This window comes from Cynocephalus volans, chromosome 12, assembly GCF_027409185.1.
Source record: "Cynocephalus volans isolate mCynVol1 chromosome 12, mCynVol1.pri, whole genome shotgun sequence".
In the NCBI taxonomy this organism is placed as follows: Eukaryota; Metazoa; Chordata; class Mammalia; order Dermoptera; family Cynocephalidae; genus Cynocephalus; species Cynocephalus volans.
This window is the reverse complement of record NC_084471.1, coordinates 68896007-68916878: the sequence shown is the minus strand read 5'-3', so window position 1 is coordinate 68916878 and position 20872 is coordinate 68896007. Positions and strand designations below refer to the sequence as shown.

Below are 20872 nucleotides of genomic sequence, written 5' to 3'. Positions count from 1 at the left end.
TCACCTTCCTACAGACAGGAGATTGATGGCAATGGCTGAGCCAATGACTTCTTGCATATCTGAGCCAATGATAGCCAACTCCACCATCAGCCATAAGATGATTCGTGGGACCTAAACACCAAATAGTAGAAAGATACAGTTCTGTTTAATCATTTCTGAGAACTTTTTCCATAGCTTTGAATTCACATTTTGGCACTGACTCATAAACTGTCCTTTATAAGCCTCTAGAGATGAAATACCAGAACTTGGCTCCACTTGGCCCATCATTGCACTGTGGCCCCCAGCTAGAGAAGGAAAGTGGCTTCCATGTGGTAGAGTCTATGAATCAAAGTCAAGGCAGCAATGGATCTTACTTTTTTCTCTCTTCTTTCCACTAAAGAGAGGAATAGAATTTCCATTCACTAATTTCCACTTAATTTCCTGCCTACAAACAATCCTAAAAGTTTTAGGGGAGAATAAGGATGCTAATATGATTAAAAAAATAGGGGTCAAGAGAATAGGAAATGTTTGCAGAGGAAAGCATCTATCCTGACCATAGATGAAGAGACAAAACAAACATGAAAAGGCTGGAGTCATAATCTGACCAAACAATCCAGCTAAAAGATAGATTTAGTTATGCTGACTCACTGAAGCCAGAAAAAACACCTCCAAATACCTAATATCCAAAAAATTTCTTGTCACAAAAAACTGCTAACATGCTTGAAGAAAGAGAAGCTGAAAGAAATTATAAATTACTAAGGTTTTTTTTTTTTTTTAAGCAGATAAGGACACTTTCTAATCACAGCCAGGAAGAGATCAGACATTTAAAACAAACCAAAGGTAGATCACTATCTCATCTAAGGATGAAGCCAGATTAAAACTGTCTTCCAGAGATAGGGTTCATTCCTGCCTTATTAGGTAGCAATAAGAAAGGCCCAAAATATCCAGAAGGAAGCTGTAGAGGACAATATAACCTTCAGGGTCAGGGTTAACTGAAAAATGATTATTAGAAAATCCAAAGATCCTGCCACATACAGTTTGTAGTAAAGGAAAAAAACTTACCTTTTTCAAAGGGATAGCAAAGTCAAACAAAAAAGCAGATATATATGTAACACAAACTGATGAAGTAACATGGAGGTATGAATAAACGTGCTCAGAGATAACACCCTCCCTCCCTCATGCGCTGGGCACTGCTAGATGCCAGAAGGTAGAGTAAATGGTAAATGTTTATTCAAACAAAGTTTTTCTAAGAAAACTTTCTGGGGAAAAAGTGAATCTCAAGTTAGATTATGAAGGGAGGGGAAAAACATGGCTTGGCAGCAAGAGGAACTGTAGAATTTTCCTTGATACTCCAGTCTTCAGGGTCACTGAACCCCAAGTCCTCCACTGTCTCAGTATATGGTAAAGCCAGCACATATTGCCAGATACACAGATTCCTATGATATGGGTGAGAGACAAACAGGAAAGTACTTTGCTCACCTTGGGATACTGACGGTGACACACTTCAGCAAGATGCAGCCCAGTGACCACTCCCAGTCTAGCTGCAAGGCGCTGGAGCAGCAGCCCCACGATGGTGGACAACAGAAGGATCCAGAGCAACTAAGAACAAAATCCCCCCATAACACTCATTCGACAATGGATTTTTTTGTTTGGTTGTTTGCCAAACTGAATGGGAAACACTACATTCAGGAAAGAGCCCAGGTCAGAAATCAAATGACTTGAGTTCTATATCAGGTTCTCCACGTGACCTACTAGGTCACCTTGTACCCTTCGGAGCCTCAGTTTCTCCCATCTGCAGCTTCTCCTTTGTTTAAGGAAACTATGTGGATAAATAAAATAAAAGACCAGATGGGAATTACTTTACACATAAAGTGTCACTGCCAAATATATGCATGTAGCTCCTGAGGCTGCTATCCAATAGACAGTGTAGAGGAAAGGATGTGAGGGTGTATTGTATGTGTTTAAAAGGACAGGCATAGGACTAGATATTCACCTTAAAACCAGCCACTGCTCCAGACTGCAAATCGGATTCGATGTTTCCTGGATCTAGGTAGGCAATGCTCATAAGAAAGCCTGGTCCCGTGAAAGCCCAGAGTTTACGAAAGCTAAAACAAGAGTACTATACAAAAGAGGAAAAGATATCAAACTGAGTGTCACCTCCAAACTACTAACCTAATTTATCTATTATCTTATCACATATGAAGCAACATTATCAGCTTCATAAGAACAAAGAATTTAGGATGTTGGATTTTGAGTGTGTCTAAGATTCACTTCCATCTTATCCACTTTTTATCATTAAGCTGGCCACTACTCTGTCCAAGTGACAACCCTTCCCTTACCTGCTTTTTCCATCAGGCTTTCACTCTAAAACCGGAGAAATAATATCAGTACCTATGTCCAACCACTACCCAAACAGGACAGGGGCCGCTCTTAAAAAAAAGGAAACATGATTAAAAAAAAAAAAATGCTCGTACTACTGCCATCTAGCAACTATTTTTAAGACCCTTGTTTTCCTTTAACAGTTTTTATTCATTCTGATTTTAAAAATTTAGTTGTCAGAGATTGCCTGCCAAAATTAGGCCTGAGACTGTTAAACTTGAGTCATCTAGTAGATCTTTCTATCATAGTAAATAGACAATAGCTCCTCCAAGGAGCTGTCACTAACTTCCTCCTCTGGGATGGCGATCTTCTCATCAAAGTAGGTGGCAAACGGCTCCTCTGAGTGCCCGGTAGATTGCGAAAGAGAGGAGTTACTGTAGGCAGGGTTGATGGCACCAAGACTGGCACAGTCCCCATGATCTCCAGAAGCACTGTCTGAATGAACAGATTTGAGAGGAAATTCATAAAAATGAACAAAATACACTAACAACTCTTCAGTAATACTGAAATTAAATTTAATACCCCAATGCACAAGAGACCAACCTGGCTCTAGCTCATTTTTAATAACTTATTCTTATCTATATTTTTTAATACATTTATTTTTTGAATAGGTACACATTTATATGGTTAAAAATTCAAGAAATACAAAAAATACAAGAAAGCCTACTCTAAAAAGTTCCTTCTCATCCCTCCCCCCCCAGTTTTAACACTAGTCTCACAACTTCTATTCCTCCTTGGTAATTTTTCAAACAATTTCATTTTTCCTCTAAAAACACTGACATCTAGGGCTCGAAATATAACATTCCCAGACCAGCTCCAATAACCTAAAATTCTAACTTTTAAAAGAACAAGGTTATATTATAGTGAATGTTCCTCCCCATTATTTTGGTAGCACTTACTCAAAGTATTGTCCTTGAACATTATACCTCTTTCAAGCTTCTCAAAAAATGTACAAGTTGCAAAATCCTGTCATAGTTCAAGCTAAAATCTGCAGCTGTAGGGAAACCACCAAGCAGGAACTCTGCATCCTGACTAAGCCCTGCAGTGAACAGATGCTAGTCATGGGGTGCCAGAACCCTTGTGACAACAGGGCTCATCTCAGACTGATATCAGTGTTTGCCCAAGTCTTGCATTTTGCAGTTAATCTTAAATGCAGGGAGGGGAAAGTCTGGGGAAAAAGGGCTAATCTGCCAGACATATACAAAGTCCAGTCTGCTGCAGCCATCAAATGGCTATTTTGAACCACAAAGCTCTAATCTCTATATTTCCAATAAATCCTTACAACCTCCAATTAGAAAAACAAGAGCTTTCTTTCTATAGGGAGCTGACCCACATCACCTTAATTAAGTGACACTGAAATTGATGAGGAAATTTATAGAAAAGGAATGGAAATTCAAAAGGGTGAGCTCAGATTTAGGAAGGACTAATCAAAGCACTCAAGAAGCTCCAATCAAATATAGAGTATAAGGTACTTGTCCTGCATTTTACTGTTTCTCATATCTGAAGCATCAGGAAGTGTAACAAGCAGCTAAAGCCCTCCAGAGTTATTATGCCAGGTCTGGGAATCATACTGCCTTTGCAAACATTACCGCTATAGAAACCAAACTTGTAGCTAATCTTGGCTTAACTCAGAATTGGAAATAAGACAGGAGGCAGGTCTCTGTGGTTATAAATCCATTTTCATTTACGGCCTGTCACCAGATGGTGACTTCTGCATGGAGGTGTTGGAATAGATGAACCAAGAGAAAAAATATGGTAAATTTCTGTTACTGACACAAGCCTAATTCCAAACAAAAATTAGACAATAACACAAAGCTATAAATTACCATCTGACATCTTCTGTTCAGGACCCAATACCACGGTGGAGACCTGAGTGCCTGAGTTCTTAGAATAGGATTCTGGAAAGGAGAAAAGGGAGGGAGAGGAATTAGCAAGAATGAACTAACAACTTCAGAACAAGCATTTTGTTATTCTATATGATTGAACCCTTACTATGTGAAAAGAATAATTCTTTTACTGAATTAGATAAACTTGAAAATAAGTACAGTTTTCAAAATATGATATTAAACAGAAATAGAAAAGTCTTAATCACATTTTTGCTGGCAAAACTTAAAAACAAAATTGAAGCAAAAGGTATTTTAGTGAGATAGGCAAATATATTTTAATAAGCATCCACAGAAAGGCTGCTAGACAATTACACAGTCTCTGTCTTTGCTTTCAGATTGCCCCAAATATCTAAAACCAGACTGATTTCCCCCAATTTTTATGTGCTTTTAAGACAAAGGATCTAAGAGCAAAGATCTCTTTGCTCTAACTAACCATTTAAGCTCATGGTTCAATCTTCTGGAAAGGGTAGGAAAAAGCACCATACCAGCATACTGGCAGTGGTGGTCCACTATTGTGTAGCCTCATATTTCCCTGAGGAGACTTCAGCTGTAGTGTTCAGGCCTCATTCCCCAACTCTCTGACAACTGGGAGAACAAACTAACCACCTACAACCCAGGCCCCTCCTGGGATCTTAAGGAGAGCTGAGGCACCAGCAGAACTCGGCATAGTCTGCAGATGCCAGCAGCACTAGCACTTACACTTATCCAGGGCCTGCAGTAAGCAAACTGCGCAGGGAGGCGGGGGTGGGGGGGATGTCTCAGATGTCCAGTATCATGAGTTAATTTTAACTGGGGGGAGAGGCGGCATATTAGCAAGCCCTTTTGGCCACAAATCTATGGCATATTCTCCAGTCAGCCTCACTAACAAGGCTGATTTTTAAAATTTCGATCTATTTATTATAGAACCTACTTCTCAGTTGATTCCAAATTTAGAAGGTGAAGTACAAGGTAATATTTATTGACACCCCCCTTAAATCCCAACAATATCTCTCCTACTGAAAAAGTGATAAACCTTCCATCTTCTACCGCTTAAATATATTCTACTCTTGTCCCTTATGTTGCTCCTATCTGAACAGTCCCTTACTTCCTTTTTTGGATAATCTTTCTGTCTACCAACATATTCTATACCTATTATATAGAATTACAAAATTCAGACCTGAAAGGGGTTTTTAGATTTCATATGTCTTCTGGGATATAAAACATACCACTACCTGCTAATACGGTTTTTCAGAAAAAGCTGGCACATTTTATTAACAGTAGGTGACTAATAAATACATTATGGCAGCCAATAAATTATTACAATAACTAGAGATTTATTAAACCAACAAGTCACTCTTCTTACATAATTACAGTTAATATGGGGTGGGTGGTGGTGGCAGGGCTGAAGTGGGGACCACTGTACTTAAGCTAAGGAGGGAGTGGGGCATCCAAGCCTACCCCTGCCTGGGATGAGGCAGGGGAGGTGACCAGACAGGCTGCAGCAGAGTGGGAGGGGGGCATGGGGAGGAAGATGTTGGGGGGGGCATGGTGGTGCTGAGCCAGGGGACAGCTCACAATCAGTGAGGGTAGAAAAGACCAGGAAGTGAAGGGCCTGGCTGCCCAGAGCTGGGAGAGTAGACATAGGGGATGTGTGGAGGAGGGTTGAGGACAGAATGGGCTACAGGGGCAGGTGCATAAGAGCTGGTGGCTCTGCTGGGAAGCCTGTGGGTTTACACTGGTGGTCTTGGTGCACTGGGCCTGGGGATGAGAGCTGATCTTCCAGAAGGAACCCCTCTCTCACTGAGAGGATCCAGGACTTTGAACTGGGGGCCACTCTTTCTGCTTTTGCCCCAACTTGCCCCTTCCTTGGCATGGGCCTCCATCTGGTTGCAATGGGGTCTGTCTGGAGGCCCCAGCTTCACTCCCTGGGCAGAGGAGGGTTTCGGACTCTCCTCGCTGAGGGGATGGAGGATGGGGAACCCCACTACAGAACCCATCTTGGCAGCTCACACCCTGGCCCTGTCCCCTGTGCTCCTGGGACCCCTCACTCTGCATAGGCTTATGGCCCAACAGGGGAGAACTGTCTGTGGGGTGCTTGCCTCCAGCATCCCAGACTGAATCTCTGGTGACCATAGAGCCAGAGCCTCAGGTCTCAGTTTCTAAGAACTGCCAGGTTGTGCTTGAGGCTTCTGGAAGGCTCAGAGAAGAGCAGAGGCAGCCAGAAGACCACCTGCTAATTTGGAAACATAATCTGTCTCTCTGTAGTCACCAATGCCAAGTATTACATTAGTGGACAACTAGCTATGTCTCTCTTGTCAGATTTTAAGCCACGGGATGACTAAATATCAGCCAAGAAACCCCAATAACACTGACTAAATCCAACCTCTCTTTTAGCCACGTACCTTGCCTAAGTGGGATTTATATATCTGACTACTCAGAGCAGCAGTACGCAATTGGATTCCAGTCACAGCACAGCCCATTGGCTCCCCCAAAGCCCTTTTACTTTGGTTTTACATATAATTCTAATAAGCCAGTTTATCATATTATCTTAACCCACAATAAATTAGAAACCACAAATTAGATTGGGACTATGGTTCTTACAGGAAAAGAAGAACTTGGCACACTGAGGAATGAGAAAAACTCAAGAAGCACATCAATTAATTAGTCTTGGGCCATTTGGTATGAGGCACAGAGCCCTTCCTTATACTTCTATCAGTCCTGAGAACATCTTTGTTACTAGTAAAATAACTCAAGTTTCCATTGTGGACCTGATCACCAAGAACTGATTGAATTGGATTGCTTTTGTGATGATGGCTAATATCCTATTTAAGAAGGCACACAAGTATGTAATACATTTGAGGAAGATTTCCATCCAAAATAGGCTTTTAAAAGTAATATTCAAAAGCAAACAATTGAGGTAGTCTGCAAATAATTTTAGACAGAAATATTTCATGATAAAATTTTAAATGACTTTTAGTGGTATTCTAAGTGATCATTCCTATACCAAGTACATACAGAGCCAATAAAATACAAGAAGTCTGGTCTTCTCTCTGCAATCTCAAGAATGTATTATTCAAAGGGCTGGCCAGTTAGCTCAGTTGGTTAGAGAGTGGTGTTAATAACACCACAGTCAAGGGTTTAGACCACCGTATCAGCCAGCCATACACACAAAAAAACAAAAACGAAAAAAAAAAGGATTATTCCAAGAGAGAAAATGGATTCTAGACTCCAACTTTCTCATCAAAGCTTTTAGTCAGCACATTATAAGCTCCATTTATACACTGCACTCTGTTTGCAGTGTCTACAGAACAAAACTAGGGCAGGGAATAGAAAGGGTCAGTTGTGCTTAGTGTACTGCACAGTATTTAAGTCTCTGCGAAAATTTATGACCCATACGGAGGCAGTAAGTTAATATTAAAATGGTTTTGTTCTCTAGGACTGTACCACCAGGCCTTTTCAGTCATTTCATTACATCAAGGAAAAAGATCCAAAGTTAAGACACAAGAAACCAGAATAACCCAGCAATATTTTGATAATTATGATTTAATACTGCTTTGATATTCTAGTTCACTCCAACCATAAAGTGTCACCTTCTCTTAAACCCAATAAGTTTCCTCCTATCAAACAGTGATCAACAGAAAAAATAGGCACTCATGGTTAAATGTAATATGACTACTTTATCCCATTCCTCATCAAAAGTTTTAAGATGGTTTACAAGATAAAAATGCTAATAAAATTACACCTTCTGTCTAAAATTTCAAAAGTCCTTTGATCCAGCAATTCCAACCCTAAGAATGTGTCCTAAAGAAACACTCACACAAGGAAATATGTGCAAGAATATTTACCACAGCATTGTTTGTAGTATCAAAAGACTGAAAATAACCTGGTATTAGTAGGGGACTGGTTAAACAAACTACGTACATACATAGGAGAAAACATCATGCAGCCATTATAGAGAAGACAGATCTACATGCATTGGCTGCAAACAATCTCCAATATATGCTGTCAAGTGAAAAAACAATTTATTGAACAGTGTGCTATCATTTACATAGCAAAAAGAAAAAAAAGGAGAACATACATATATGTACATGTGTAGACTATCTCCAAAGGACAAACCAAAAACTGGTAATAACAGCTGTTCCTTAAGAAAAGAAAGGAGGGAGGGAGCACAAACAAGGTCAGATGAAAGGAAGAGCTCTCACTGAATATACACTGTACATACCTTTTTCTACTTAAAAAGAAAAGTTTTACCATGTACATGTTTTTTGTTTTGTTTTCTTTTTAAATTTAAAGCTCATATGGATTCACTCAGCTTCTCAGCAAATACATCAGACATATTCACTTGAACTCTCTCTGATAAAGCTTCTGCAATGGATAATCAGAGATCTGCAGCTGTATAGTTGGCAGGCGTTTATTGCCTTAGGTTTAACTTATTACTAGTTTGTCTTATTGCCAAAATAGCCTGCTCTGAAATTACGATTTCTGAATTTCACCTGAAAGCAAAGAATTAGAAGCCCCATTCTTGGGGAAGCATTTCCAAACCCCTCCTCCATGTTCCCCCAAAGCACCCACTGCCTACCAATAATATTGCTCTTATCACATTGTCTTGAAATCATCTTTTCCTTGGTACTATTCTTGCAACTTTTATGCAAGTCTGAAATTATATGAAAATTAAAAGTTTCCCCCAATACACATATTACCTGTAATAAATTCTAACATTTAATTATAATTCTGTGTTCTCTTAGCTTTTAGAAGAACTCTGGAAGAACAATTTGGATAGCCCAAACCTGTTTTAAAAACTGCCCCCAAGAGAGTTTGAAATACTGAATATTAAAACATACAACTTAAAATTTTTTTCCCTATAGTTAAAAAAGTTTGAGTTGAAAATCATTTGTTTTCTTATAAAACTCCCCTAGAGAGAAAAGGCACTAAAAACCATTTCACTAACTTTAGAGCTGAAAAGGCCTCCCTAAAATTAATTGTAAGATTTAAAGAGAAATTTTTTTTAACATAGTCCTCTAATTCTTTCCCCCTTTTTTCCTCACTTTTCCCATCTCAATAAAATCAAGGATAGCATTACACAGGAAAACAACGTCCATAGAGGCAACCAGAAAAGTGTTTGCATGGAAGTAACCGATTAATGAGAGCAGGAATGTTTAAAGCTAAATGGCAAAGCCACTTATTCCTCTTGCTGCTATCCTCAGACACTGTTCACTGCCAGAAACATGCTGGTGACAAAGTGGAAACTGCCAGACGCACAGATCAAGGCTTTAAAAAATGATACTCAAGTCTTTATTAGAGAACAGCAAGGAATTGTAATTTTTTTTTAAAAAATTCCATTTGTCCTGAAAAAAATGTAAAAATGTCCAGATCCTTCTAAAATTCTCTTTTCCCTAAACATCTACTTTAAGGCTAAAGTGCTTATTAGTCAAACTAAACCATTACTATTAACCTAGCACCTATGTTGTATAAGATGTTCTTCATCAAGTTGAGCTTCTGCCCTTTGGATGACTGGGAGTCAACAAAACTCCTCTTGAAAGATTCAAGTGGTGCAAACAGAGCTAATTGTCTTCTGAACCCTATTTATTTCAATAAGAAAGATTACTAGTCACTTGTTTTTTAAACAGGCGATCATTACTTCCTCTATTTTTCCATTCTAGGTCAATGAAGAAGCATTATTTTTCTGAGTCCATCAAGGATATCCATCCAATTAGTTCCAAAACTCAATCTGATCCAATTGGAGGTGAGGGGAAAGAAACAGCTTAGAAAAGCCACATGAATTTCCAAGATATTCTTGAGGATGTGAACTTTCAGATTGTTTTCTAAACTGGGTTAAGTTTATCTTATTTTTCTTTTATTAAAATTATTTTGATTTAAAAAATGATAAAATGAAAAAACTCAGGTTGAAAACTCTGGTTATATTTACTTCATGACAGAAGAAACAAAGTGAAAAGCCCTTCTGGTAAGTGTTAGTTTAGGAAAAAGGCCTTGAGGCTGGTCTGATGGTAGTGTATTCCCAGAACTTATTAACATTAATGTCACTAAAGCTGGTATAGAACCCGCCACAGCTAAATTTGACTGTCTTTAAAAAAAAAAAAGAAAAAGAAAGAAAAAGGCCTCAAAACTCTAATCCTTTCTACCTAAGTGGGTCATATTAGAATGTCTTCAACCGAAAGCCACACAAACACACCCAGTTCATAAAGTACAAACAGTGCTGCTATTATGCAATGTGCTTAACATGAATCAGGGCCTCTGTCTCTGTCTGTCTCTGGCAAAATGGCCATTGAGATACTAGCTTAGACTGTTCTTCCTTTTGCTAACTTTACATGCCATAGTAACAATCTCAAAATTGGAGACATCTTACTTAGCCACAGAACTATAATTTCAACTCAACATCAAGTTTGCTATTTCTCACTTGAGCTGGATTTTGACTCTGTTTTGTAGCTGAAAGAAAAACCTGACGTTTTTTTATGTGCAGATAGAGAGAAGAAAAAGAGAACATATTAAGAAGCAAGAACAGGAGACAAGGAGTAAGATGTGAGGAGGAAGAGTACAAGTGATAATGAAACCGGCTGTCTGGGTGTCAAAGACGATAACAGTTAGGAGAAATGTGGCCAGGTTGTCAAGAAGTACTCATCTTTTTTTTTTTTTTTTTTAAAGAGGAATAGGGGCAGAGCAGAGGCTACAGGCACTACAGGCACCACAGGGTCACTCTCAGCCGTCTTCCCCAAGAAGTGCTGATCCTTTAGGCAAAAATATCATGCATCAACCAGAGACTTCGGAATTAGAAAGGCCTAGTACTCATTAAAGAGAACTCTTCACCTTCTCTGCTTAGTGCCCTGGAGGCTTAAACAGCTTCCAAACCTCTCCGACTGCTCACATGTCAGAGTCACTAAACCAAAGCCTTACTTCTAGTGACTACAGTTTGGTCTTTGTTCCTCCCAACTCTCAGTTGTGAGCTCTTTCCAAACTTCCTCCTACCCAGAATTTACAGCGGTATGTTTTCCTTTAGGCAGCAATATGTTTTCCTTTAGGGGACAAACCTGGCCTCCTGGCCTGACACCTCTATCCTGAAACATAACTCCAAGCTCTGTGAACAAATTCAAAGACCCCCCCCCCCCTCTACTGGAATAAGAAAATCCCTTATTAAACAAGTCCATACCTACTACTTGCCTCAGAAAAAAATGTTTTATCCTCATACTTGCTTAAGTAGCTTTTCTCTGGCAATTTTCTTTTCTTTTTCTTTCTTTCTTTTTTTTTTTTTTTGTGGCTGGCTGGTACGGGGATCATAAATCCGGGTGTTATAAGGCTGCGCTCTAACCAACTGAGCTAAACGGCCAGCCCTGCCTTTAGAAATACGAAGAATGATGATTGGATTACATTCAACCCATTTATTCTTTTTTTTTTTTTTTGTCGTTTTTTCATGACCGGCACTCAGTCAGTGAGTGCACCGGTCAGTCCTATATAGGATCCGAACCCGCGGTGGGAGCGTCGCTGCGCTCCCAGCGCAGCACTCTACCAAGTGTGCCACGGGCTCGGCCCCAACCCATTTATTCTAATGACAGATATTGGCCACCAAACATACCTTGACCTTAATAATTTTAAGTACATAATTTCCTCAACACTCCTTTTCTTAAAACAAAGAAAAATTACTCATATATGTAAAGCCAGACAACACATACAAGATTCTCCAGCCTCATAACATGCCTCCTTCTGTTCTTTGGAACCTAATAAAATTTTGATATTTAACTTGTATCCTTCTCCTTTGATTAACTAGGAGTTTTAACGGGTACCAGATTATGAGAGATGAGACCAAAACAAACAAAAACTCCAAACAAGATGACCTACCAGCAATAAGCAAAAGGACAAGACTGAGAACTCTAATTTCCCAATCTAAATCTTTACTGAAAACTTTGGTCCCTACACTAAAAAATGTAAATTACTCTGACCTTAAGTTAAATGTGGGAGAGAAGTTAGACAATAAGTACATTTTTGTCATCCTGGACAACTGTTTTATATTCCATTCTGATTTCATTAAAATATATTTCATAATACATACATGTAATTTTCTTACCCAGGATATTTCTGATGATACCCGGAGGGTTCTTCTTGGTGTCTCCAGGGGCCAATTAATGTTAGTTGTTTAGAGGGCCGGCCCGTGGCTCACTCGGGAGAGTGCGGTGCTGATGTTAGTTGTTTAGTAAATGTCTGTTAAATTATAAAAAGAATAAATGGCACCCAAACAACAAGGGTCTAGGTCTTCTAACTCATTATATGCTGCCCATTCAAATGCCCCTGCCTTTTCCAAAACATTTCATTCAAACTATGAGACTCACAGAGATGATAATGATGACAATATTAGCATGGCAGCCTTCCCTTTCTGCCTCAAACACACTCAACTCTTTAAAGATGTCACTCCTTTGCCTCCTTATTCAAGCACAAATAGAGAGGTTTCAAAGACAATGTCCTGCACACTCACCAAGCCAACATCTAACTTTCAACCCTAAAGAATTACTAAACAACCTTATTCCAAAGCTAAATAAACTAGGGCTGGATGATTAGCTCAGGTGGTTAGAGCATGGTGCTGATAACACCACGGTCCAGGGTTCAATCCCTGTACCTACCAGCTGCCAAAAAAAAGAAAAAAGAAAAAAACACAAAAACAAACAATAAATAACTAAATTTACACCATCTGTACTTCAGCCAAATCTGGCCAGCATGCTGCTGCAGTAAGCAGTGTTCTTTCTCATATATTCAAAGTTTCTCATTTTGTAAGTAGTTCCTAGTAATGCTAGGAGTATAAATAGCAGCATCCTTGAAAGGGGAGAATTAGAAGACAAAAGAATCTTCACTGGTTTCCCCACACAGCACCAAGAGAATTTAAGAGGGATTTTTAAGCCCATAGGAAGGGCATAAATCTGTCTGCAGACATTTGTATATATGTCCATGAAGAGGTAGGGAATAAAGATGTCTTTGATGCAACAGCACCCACCCAAGCTCCTAGCACTGAAAGTTAAACAGAAAACATCCTACTTTATGGATACTATTCTTTTTATTTTTTTTAAAAGATGACCGGTAAGGGGATCTTAACCCTTGACTTGGTGTTGTCAGCACCACACTCAGCCAGTGAGCGAACCGGCCATCCGTATATGGGATCCGAACCCGGGGCCTTGGTGTTATCAGCACCGCACTCTCCCGAGTGAGCCACGGGCCGGCCCATGGATACTATCCTTTAACCTTCACTTCACTGAATCAAAACTAAACCAAGCAGCCAACCAGTTAGCTCAGTTGGTCAGAGCGCATCCTTGTAACACCAAGGTCATGGGTTTGGAGCCCCATAACATCCAGCGGCCCCCCGCCCCCAAAAAACAAAAACAAAACAAAAAACTGAACCAAAGCTAAGTAGCTCTGTAGAGTAATTCAAGGGACCACCGCTGATTTCCTAACAGTATAATAAGATTAGATTCATATCAAGGTTCCCCATTCCTTAGCAAGAAGCCAACTTGTCCAGAAATTCCCCTCCCAAGTCCCACAACCATTCCGGAAACATAAGAAACCAAGTATACTGCGATCACGGCCTTTTTGGTATTGGGTCCAAAATAAACTGCTTAGGCCAAGCAGGAATGTGAATTTCATATCATCCAGTGAAAAAGTAAACAACCAAAGTTCTCAGGTTTCATTTACCTAACACAGCTACTACAGTAAATAACCTTGTATAATTATAGTTTCCAACCTTATTTAATAAAACACCCACCAGAAAACCTCTTAGTCACATGTAATTACACTATACCCTCAGATCAAAGTTAATGATGTGGATGAAAAGCAAAGACCTAAGGGTTCACTGGCAATGTACAGGGAGTTCTGAGGAAAGGTCAGAAGTAATAAGTAATAAGGTCAGAATTCATCAGTTTAGAATGTTTAGGGGGGAAAAAGGCACATGTAGGTAATGATAACAAATACTACATGTTGGGAATTGTTCTAAGCACTTTATGTGTATTAACTAATTTAATACTCACCAACAACCCCATAAGATTGACCTTATTATCAATCCCCATTTTAAACATATGGAACAAAAAAGACAGAGTCTAAGCAACTTGCTCAAAGGTTTACACAGCCAAAAATGAAAAAAAATTTTTTTAAAGGTTTACACAGCCAACAAGTGATGCAAACTGGTTAGGCATAAAATTCCACAGAAGCCTGATAAATATAACTCCTGCTGGTTTCACCAACATTCACTAAAATTATGGCCAGCAAGTTTCTAGAAGTGCATCTTCCCTTCGCGGGCTTTCCTTCCGAATAATTTTTGCTTTCCACTTCAAAAAGATGTCACATTCCTTTAACTTCATAATACCCTTTTGAATGCAGTGGACAATACGAGAATGTCTTCATTCATAATACCCTTTTGAATGCAGTGGACAATACGAGAATGTCTTCATTTTACACATGGGAAACTCAAGCCTGGGTTCAACCTCTCCCTTAATGATGCTTTTTGAAGTAGAATGATATATGAAGCAGAGAATAAATATGGGGAAAACAAAAAGGGAAAAGGAAACGAAAGGCGGAATATCACAATGTAATGAAATCAAACAGCTAGAGAGCATCCATCCCACTTACAGATGGTGGGCAATATGCCCCTACAGAAAAACCCATCTCCCAGAGCCTGTAATCCAAAGGGGCCCTTGGAGCTACACAAATAACTCTAAAACCAATCTACACGCAAGTACTGAGCGGTTCGACAGGCCCTTCACACGGAAGGCGCTCCATGGATGTCGGTTCAACTAAAAGGAGTTTTTTGTTGAAGTGGGGCAGCAAGAGACCCCAGAGGGAGGACGGGACCCCAGGAGACCTTGCCCTGTGCCCGTCGGCCTGTGCCGCAGCGCACCCTCATCATAGGTCCTGCGAGCTATCAAGTACGGCTGGGGGTTGCCATCTGTCCTAGGCCGCGGCGGTAAAGGGGTGAAGCCCCGCGACCTCCGGAGTTCGTTCCCCGGCCCCCGCTCCCGGCGCCGTCCTCTTGGTTTTCCTTTGAATAACGCGGCTCCATCCGCTCCCCGGACCGGCGCCAGGGGCCTCAGGCCCTCCCTGCCCGCACCTGCCTCGCGTTCCCGCACGGCGCGCTGGTGCTCCACACCGTCCCCGGAGTCTGCACCCCAAGGCTGACCCTCCAGCCGCCCTGCTCACCTCCCCCACGCAGAAAGCCGAGGGCCGTGACCCCTGACCTCACCTGCCCCTTGCCTGACCGGCTCGCGCACCACCAACAGGCTACCCCCACGCCAGCGGATCCATATCCAGGGAGCCAGCGTCAAGCCGGCCAACCCCTTCCCTCCCGGCGATTGGCCGACAGGACGGCGGCCGCGCATTCCTATTGGCTGGATTCCCCGCAGCGGCGGGGCGCGCACCCAGTCCACCGCTGACCGAGGCTCCGCCCACGCCGAGGCCAGGCTGGGGCTGGACCCGGGCGGCCCCGGGCTGGAGCTGTCTCTCGCTGAGCGGCTGCTGTCCCTGTTCGAACCCACAAAGCACATGGATTTGGGCGCTCCCACCCTTCGGGCAGTCTGCGGACAGATCAAATTCCTGCTGTAGTTCGCGACGGCCTTCTTTCTGGAGACGTGACTCCACGAGGTACAGCTCCACCCTATAAAGTACAGCCACCTGGCAAGACCATTTCCTCTCGCCCCCAGAGCCACATCATAGTATCTGTTGCCTCACCAAGAGCACCTCACACCTGGGAGGAACCACGAAACATTAGCTAGCGCAGCCAGTTCGACCGCATCAGGTGTCCTACTCTCAGGCTTCAATAGTGCATTGTTTTCTTCCATCCCTCCAGCTGCCTTGCTTCTCCCTCAATCCCACTCCTTCCCCAGCGTTGACTTTACACCCGTGTCTTTCGCTCTGAAGATGACTGCCTGACTGGTGAAGAGGGGAGAATAAATGGTCTGACAAATCACCCTCATTTTCTACAATGTCCTTTAGAGCTACCAAAAACACTCTTAAGACACCCACCACCACCACCATTTACAGCATTAAAGATAACCAAGATTCTTTCTTCACTTAAAAACTGCTAGGAGAAAGTTTTGTTAGTTAGCAGAAGAGTCCAAGATATGGAGAAAGGAGAGTGAACTGCAAAAAGAAAAATCCAAATAAAGTGCAAAGTAAAAAACTCAGGTACAAAAAAAAAAAAAAAAACCCAAAAAAATCCTGAGCCAAGCACCTTCAGCTTCCTATCGCAGGCTGGAATTTCTCCTGCAGACAAAAGAAAATCACAAATTAGTTCTGAGAATCTCTCTATATCACATCTGTGGAGTTTCAGAAGGCTTCATGAAGTGCCTTCAGACCAGAGCCCGCCCTTTGGGAACCTCTGCTGCAACTAGAAAATAAAATGGCTGGTGCTGTTCTTGTCTCCCTTACAGGTTTGCTCAGCTTCCCTGGGCTGTTGGACACTTGCAGGGTACTTACTTAGCTCACAGTGTGGAGCTGCCTCCTTCTTAAGCTGCTTCTTCCTCATGGTGCAGAACTGATTTGACTTTTTTCTGCTGCGGGCTCCTGCCTCTATATATGCAGACAAGGGCGCCTCCTTTGGTTAGATAAGGGCACTTTAGGCTGCTCTAAAGCAACACATCCTTGGTAGCAGGGAATTTCAAGAGGGAAACCACACCCTTCAAAGCAAAATCAAATTTCATCTTTGACCTGCCATGAAAAGGGAAGTATTATATATCTGCCACTCCTAGATATTAATTAACAATTAATTGAGTTTAAACCTTTATTCTAAGATTTCATCTGTGTCCCATTTGGCAGGAGCAAGGGCTGGAGGCGGGCTTGTGAGTGCCAGTGGATAAAAAGGGGGTGGGGGTGAGTAAAAGGAATTGCTTTCCTGTGCTCCCCACAGAGTGAGTCTGGTTCCAGCACTTGTACCAGGCGTGCATGTGCACTAGGACTCTGCTCCTCTGAGATGTGAAGTGAAACCAATTAACCTCAAGCCTGACATTTTCCACATAAGTACGTGCAGCACTGATGCAATTAAGAGGAGTCTCACAGTGTGGATGAAAATGCCGCCTGGTCTATCCCTTGGGATCTGAAGGACCCGCTGGCATCAGCTTGGTCAATCAGTGATCCACAGGTGAACAATAAAGCCACGCAAATCAAGGACTCGGTGCCTGATGAAAAAGAAAAAGAAAGGAGAAAACCCTGAGTCTGCAAAAATGAAATCCAGGGCAAGCCCAGAATTTCTCAATCTGGGAGGAGGGGAGCTGAAAGAATGGGGAAAATTTGCCTCAGGGAAATAACTTAGAAGACAAAAGGAGAGGCATTGGAGTGGAGTGGGATACTGGAGGGAAGAACAGTTGCTGCTTTCAGGTAGCAGGCAGGTGTCTGGTATTTACAAAGAAAACCTGCTTAGTACTATAAAAACATAAAAATAGAATGGAAAAGAAAAGCAGTAATCAATTCAAATTAGTCAAGGTGGGCTTCCAGCAAGTGGTGCTGGTTCCTACATAGAACAACCATTGAGTCAGAAGAAGGAACTACGGATCTTCTACCCAGAACCCCAGATGAAGGTCTCTTTGCTTCTGGGCTCTCTCAAGCATTAAAAGTCATATCATTGCAACTTGATCTGTTTCTTGCCCTTATTTGACATCAGACAATTTCCCTAAGGCAAACCTGCCTCTTTAGATTAGGCCAGGCACCAGTTTGTCCTCCTTCAGAGAAAAATAGAAGTACCCATAAAATCATCCAAGAACTAAGGTCTTGGAGGAAAAAGGAGTATTTGAGTTTAAGAAATTCTAAAAACGGGAATGGATTTTACAGTGAGACTCTACCACAGCCCCACTGTTTCCTTTAATCAGCTGTTTCTCCCAACACACACACTCCTCTTGCCTTCCTGGTCCCCAGTTCTCACCTACAGTAACTGACAACATTAATTGAATTCTTATTATGTACCACTGTATTTAACACCTCACAAACATGCATTAATTCTCACAATAAAATCATGAGGCAGGAACTATTATCATCTTCATTTTGCAAATTAGAAATCTGAGGCTTATAGGGGTTAAGTAATTTAAGGACACATAGCTAGTTAGTGGCAAAGACAGGTGAACACAAATCTATTAGACCCAGGAGCCAGCACTCAACTACCACACCATATTGCTTCCATCTTGTACACCTAAAACAATTCCCTTTAAATTAAATTCCCTTTCATTTAAGCTTAGCTCAGGGGGGGCTGGCCAGTTAGCTCAGTTGGTTAGAGTGCGGTGCTGATACTGATAACACCAAGGTCCAGGGTTTGATCCCTGTACCAGCCAGTCACCAAAAAAAAAGACTGTGATGTTTATTTGGGCCAGCCCGTGGCTCACTTGGGAGAGTCCGGTGCTGATAACACCAAGGTCACAGGTTCAGATCTCTATATAGGGATGGCTGATTAGCTCACTTGGGAGAACGTGGTGCTAACACCACCAAGCCAAGGGTTAAGATCCCCTTACCGGTCATCTTTTTTAAAATAAATAAATAAATAAACCTAGCTCAAAGACTATCTCTTTCATAAAATCCTATTAATGTAAATTCACTAAATGTTCCACATTACTGCAACAGCCAACTCATTTCTGTATAGATGTTAATATGTACCTGTATCATGTGTTAATATATATCTGTGTCGTGTGCCTTTTATTTAAATAGGAGGCCTTTCCTTCCATTCTTACCTTCTACCCACTCTCCAACTAGTCGTTCTCATGTGTCAAAGGACAAAATTACAACAAATTTAGTTAATATCTCAATTGGCTTTATTTCAATTCTAGAATGGGGCAACACATCATTCCATAAAATAGAAAAAGTTTTCCAATGAGCTGAGCAAAAGAGGTTGGCTTTATAGACAGAAAATGTGCTGAAGAAAGCAGAACCAAAGAACAAAAAGCAGATTGGTCGTTTCAAAGTTACTTTCCTTGTAAAGTGGGACAGAGAGACAAATAGAAACATAACTGATGATTTAACATCAGGTTACCTCAGACTATCCTTTCTGTGTAAGGATTAAAGCAGAGGGAGGGCTGGCCGATTAGCTCAGCTGGTGAGAGCGTGGTGTTATAAAGCATAGGGAACTTCATTATGCCTACTGAAGATTTAAACTGGCCTGTTTGGGAAATTGGTTGTTAGAGTCTCTCTCTCCTGATTTCTCAGAAGGTCAGACCACAATTTAGTTTAGTGACATAGAACTTCTAGCATGGGTGACACCATTTTGATTTTTAGTCTGGTCTGTTGGGGCCTAGTACAGAAACTTAGTCCAGAACAATGCCATCCTATAATTTTTATTTAACACATGCCTTGTTTTCTCTAAAACAACTGCCTGAAATTAACTCCTCCAGCCCTTCCCCTTCTTTACCTGGAAAATTCCAACTTAATCCTTAAGGTTCTCTTAAAATACCCACCTCTGTGATGCATTAATTTCCTAACTCCTCCAGGCAGCAATAATTAGTTCTATGTTCTGTCTGCTTTCCAAGCACTTGTTACTCTACTAGCACATTAACTTATTCTGTATAAGTTTACTTAGAACCTAGTATGTACCAAGCACAGGGTGGGTGATGCAGATATAAACACAAACAAGATAAGCACAGACCCTTACAGTGATTATTGTTTTGGTGCTTTCTTCTCCCACTAAATTGTGAGCTTGTCAATAAAGGAGATTATCTTATCTGTACACCTGCTGCTAGAAAAGGCCAGGTATGGAGGAGGTGTCCTATAAATGTATTATCCCATTTTTTGATAGTTACGGCTGTCAGGCCATAAAGAATAATAATTAGGATATTTGTTTATATTTATGTATGTACCTATTCCAAAGTAGACTCTTATCTATCCTAAAAATATTCCTCCCTTGATTCTGCGGGCCTTGTAAACCATTCCTGTGATAATCGCTGGAATGCATGGCCCAGAATCTTCTTTGAGAATGAAGGACTTTTTACCCAGTTGTTTGGAGTAGGAGTGCTGCTGACAGTCGGCCTTCAACCATCTGGTCATGCCTTCCTCCCAGGCAGCCCACATCCATTGATTAATCTAAATGGGTGTATAAAGACTCATCCCTCAGCATGATGTTATAACAACAAAGTCAGGGGTTCAGATCCCCTTACTTACTAGCCTGCCACACACCAAAAAAAAAAAAAAAAGAGAGAGATCCTTCTCACCCCAACTGGGGACATCTTTGAAAGATGGGTGAGCCTTTGTTTTGCATCATAGCTTACCTTCTCCTCCTGCCCAGTCTTGCTTCTCTCCCTTCCTTCATTGTTGATCCCAAGATCACTTCCTAATAAACTTCCTGTTCCTATCTCAGAGTTGCCTTTCCTTCCTATTTCTGGTAAATTGAAATCAAAGTTTCTGAAAGTGATCTGCACTCACCCTACCTCCTACCATTTACTTATTTCTCTCCCCTTTGTGATTTACTCTGGAGATTACCTTCTCATTGGCTAAATGAGATCATTGCTGGCCATCTACAGTCAAAGCCAAGTCTTCCACTTTCTCCATATTTGAACTTATAACTGTCTCTTTGGCTTCCATCATACTGTGCTCTCTGGATAGTTCTCCTCTATGAACTGTTCTTTCTCCTTTCTTCATTTGCTGCTTTTCTTCTTCCTACTCCTTAATTGTAGGCATTCCTTAGGTTTAATCCTTAGTTA

General features: G+C 41.2%; 1 protein-coding gene across 9 annotated transcripts in view; it reads right to left on the bottom strand.

Annotated features, from left to right (window-relative positions):
• The window catches only part of SLC11A2 (solute carrier family 11 member 2), a 35496-nt gene extending 18205 nt beyond the window's left edge, over nucleotides 1–17291 (bottom strand). For 3 of the 9 annotated variants that reach the window (XM_063074828.1, XM_063074829.1, XM_063074832.1), the window contains exons 1-6: nucleotides 15464–15510; nucleotides 4185–4256; nucleotides 2645–2793; nucleotides 1973–2098; nucleotides 1459–1578; nucleotides 5–111 (exon numbers count right to left, since the gene is read on the bottom strand). In XM_063074828.1, coding sequence (XP_062930898.1) covers nucleotides 5–111; nucleotides 1459–1578; nucleotides 1973–2098; nucleotides 2645–2793; nucleotides 4185–4194 — 512 coding nt within the window. In that variant the 5' untranslated portion in view covers nucleotides 4195–4256; nucleotides 15464–15510. Of the gene's footprint in view, nucleotides 1–4; nucleotides 112–1458; nucleotides 1579–1972; nucleotides 2099–2644; nucleotides 2794–4184; nucleotides 4257–15315; nucleotides 15397–15447; nucleotides 15511–16434; nucleotides 16467–16679; nucleotides 16719–17256 lie in introns of those variants that run through there. The other 6 variants (XM_063074833.1, XM_063074834.1, XM_063074836.1 and 3 more) reach the window with 4 other exon arrangements.
• Nucleotides 17292–20872: the final 3581 nt, after the last annotated feature.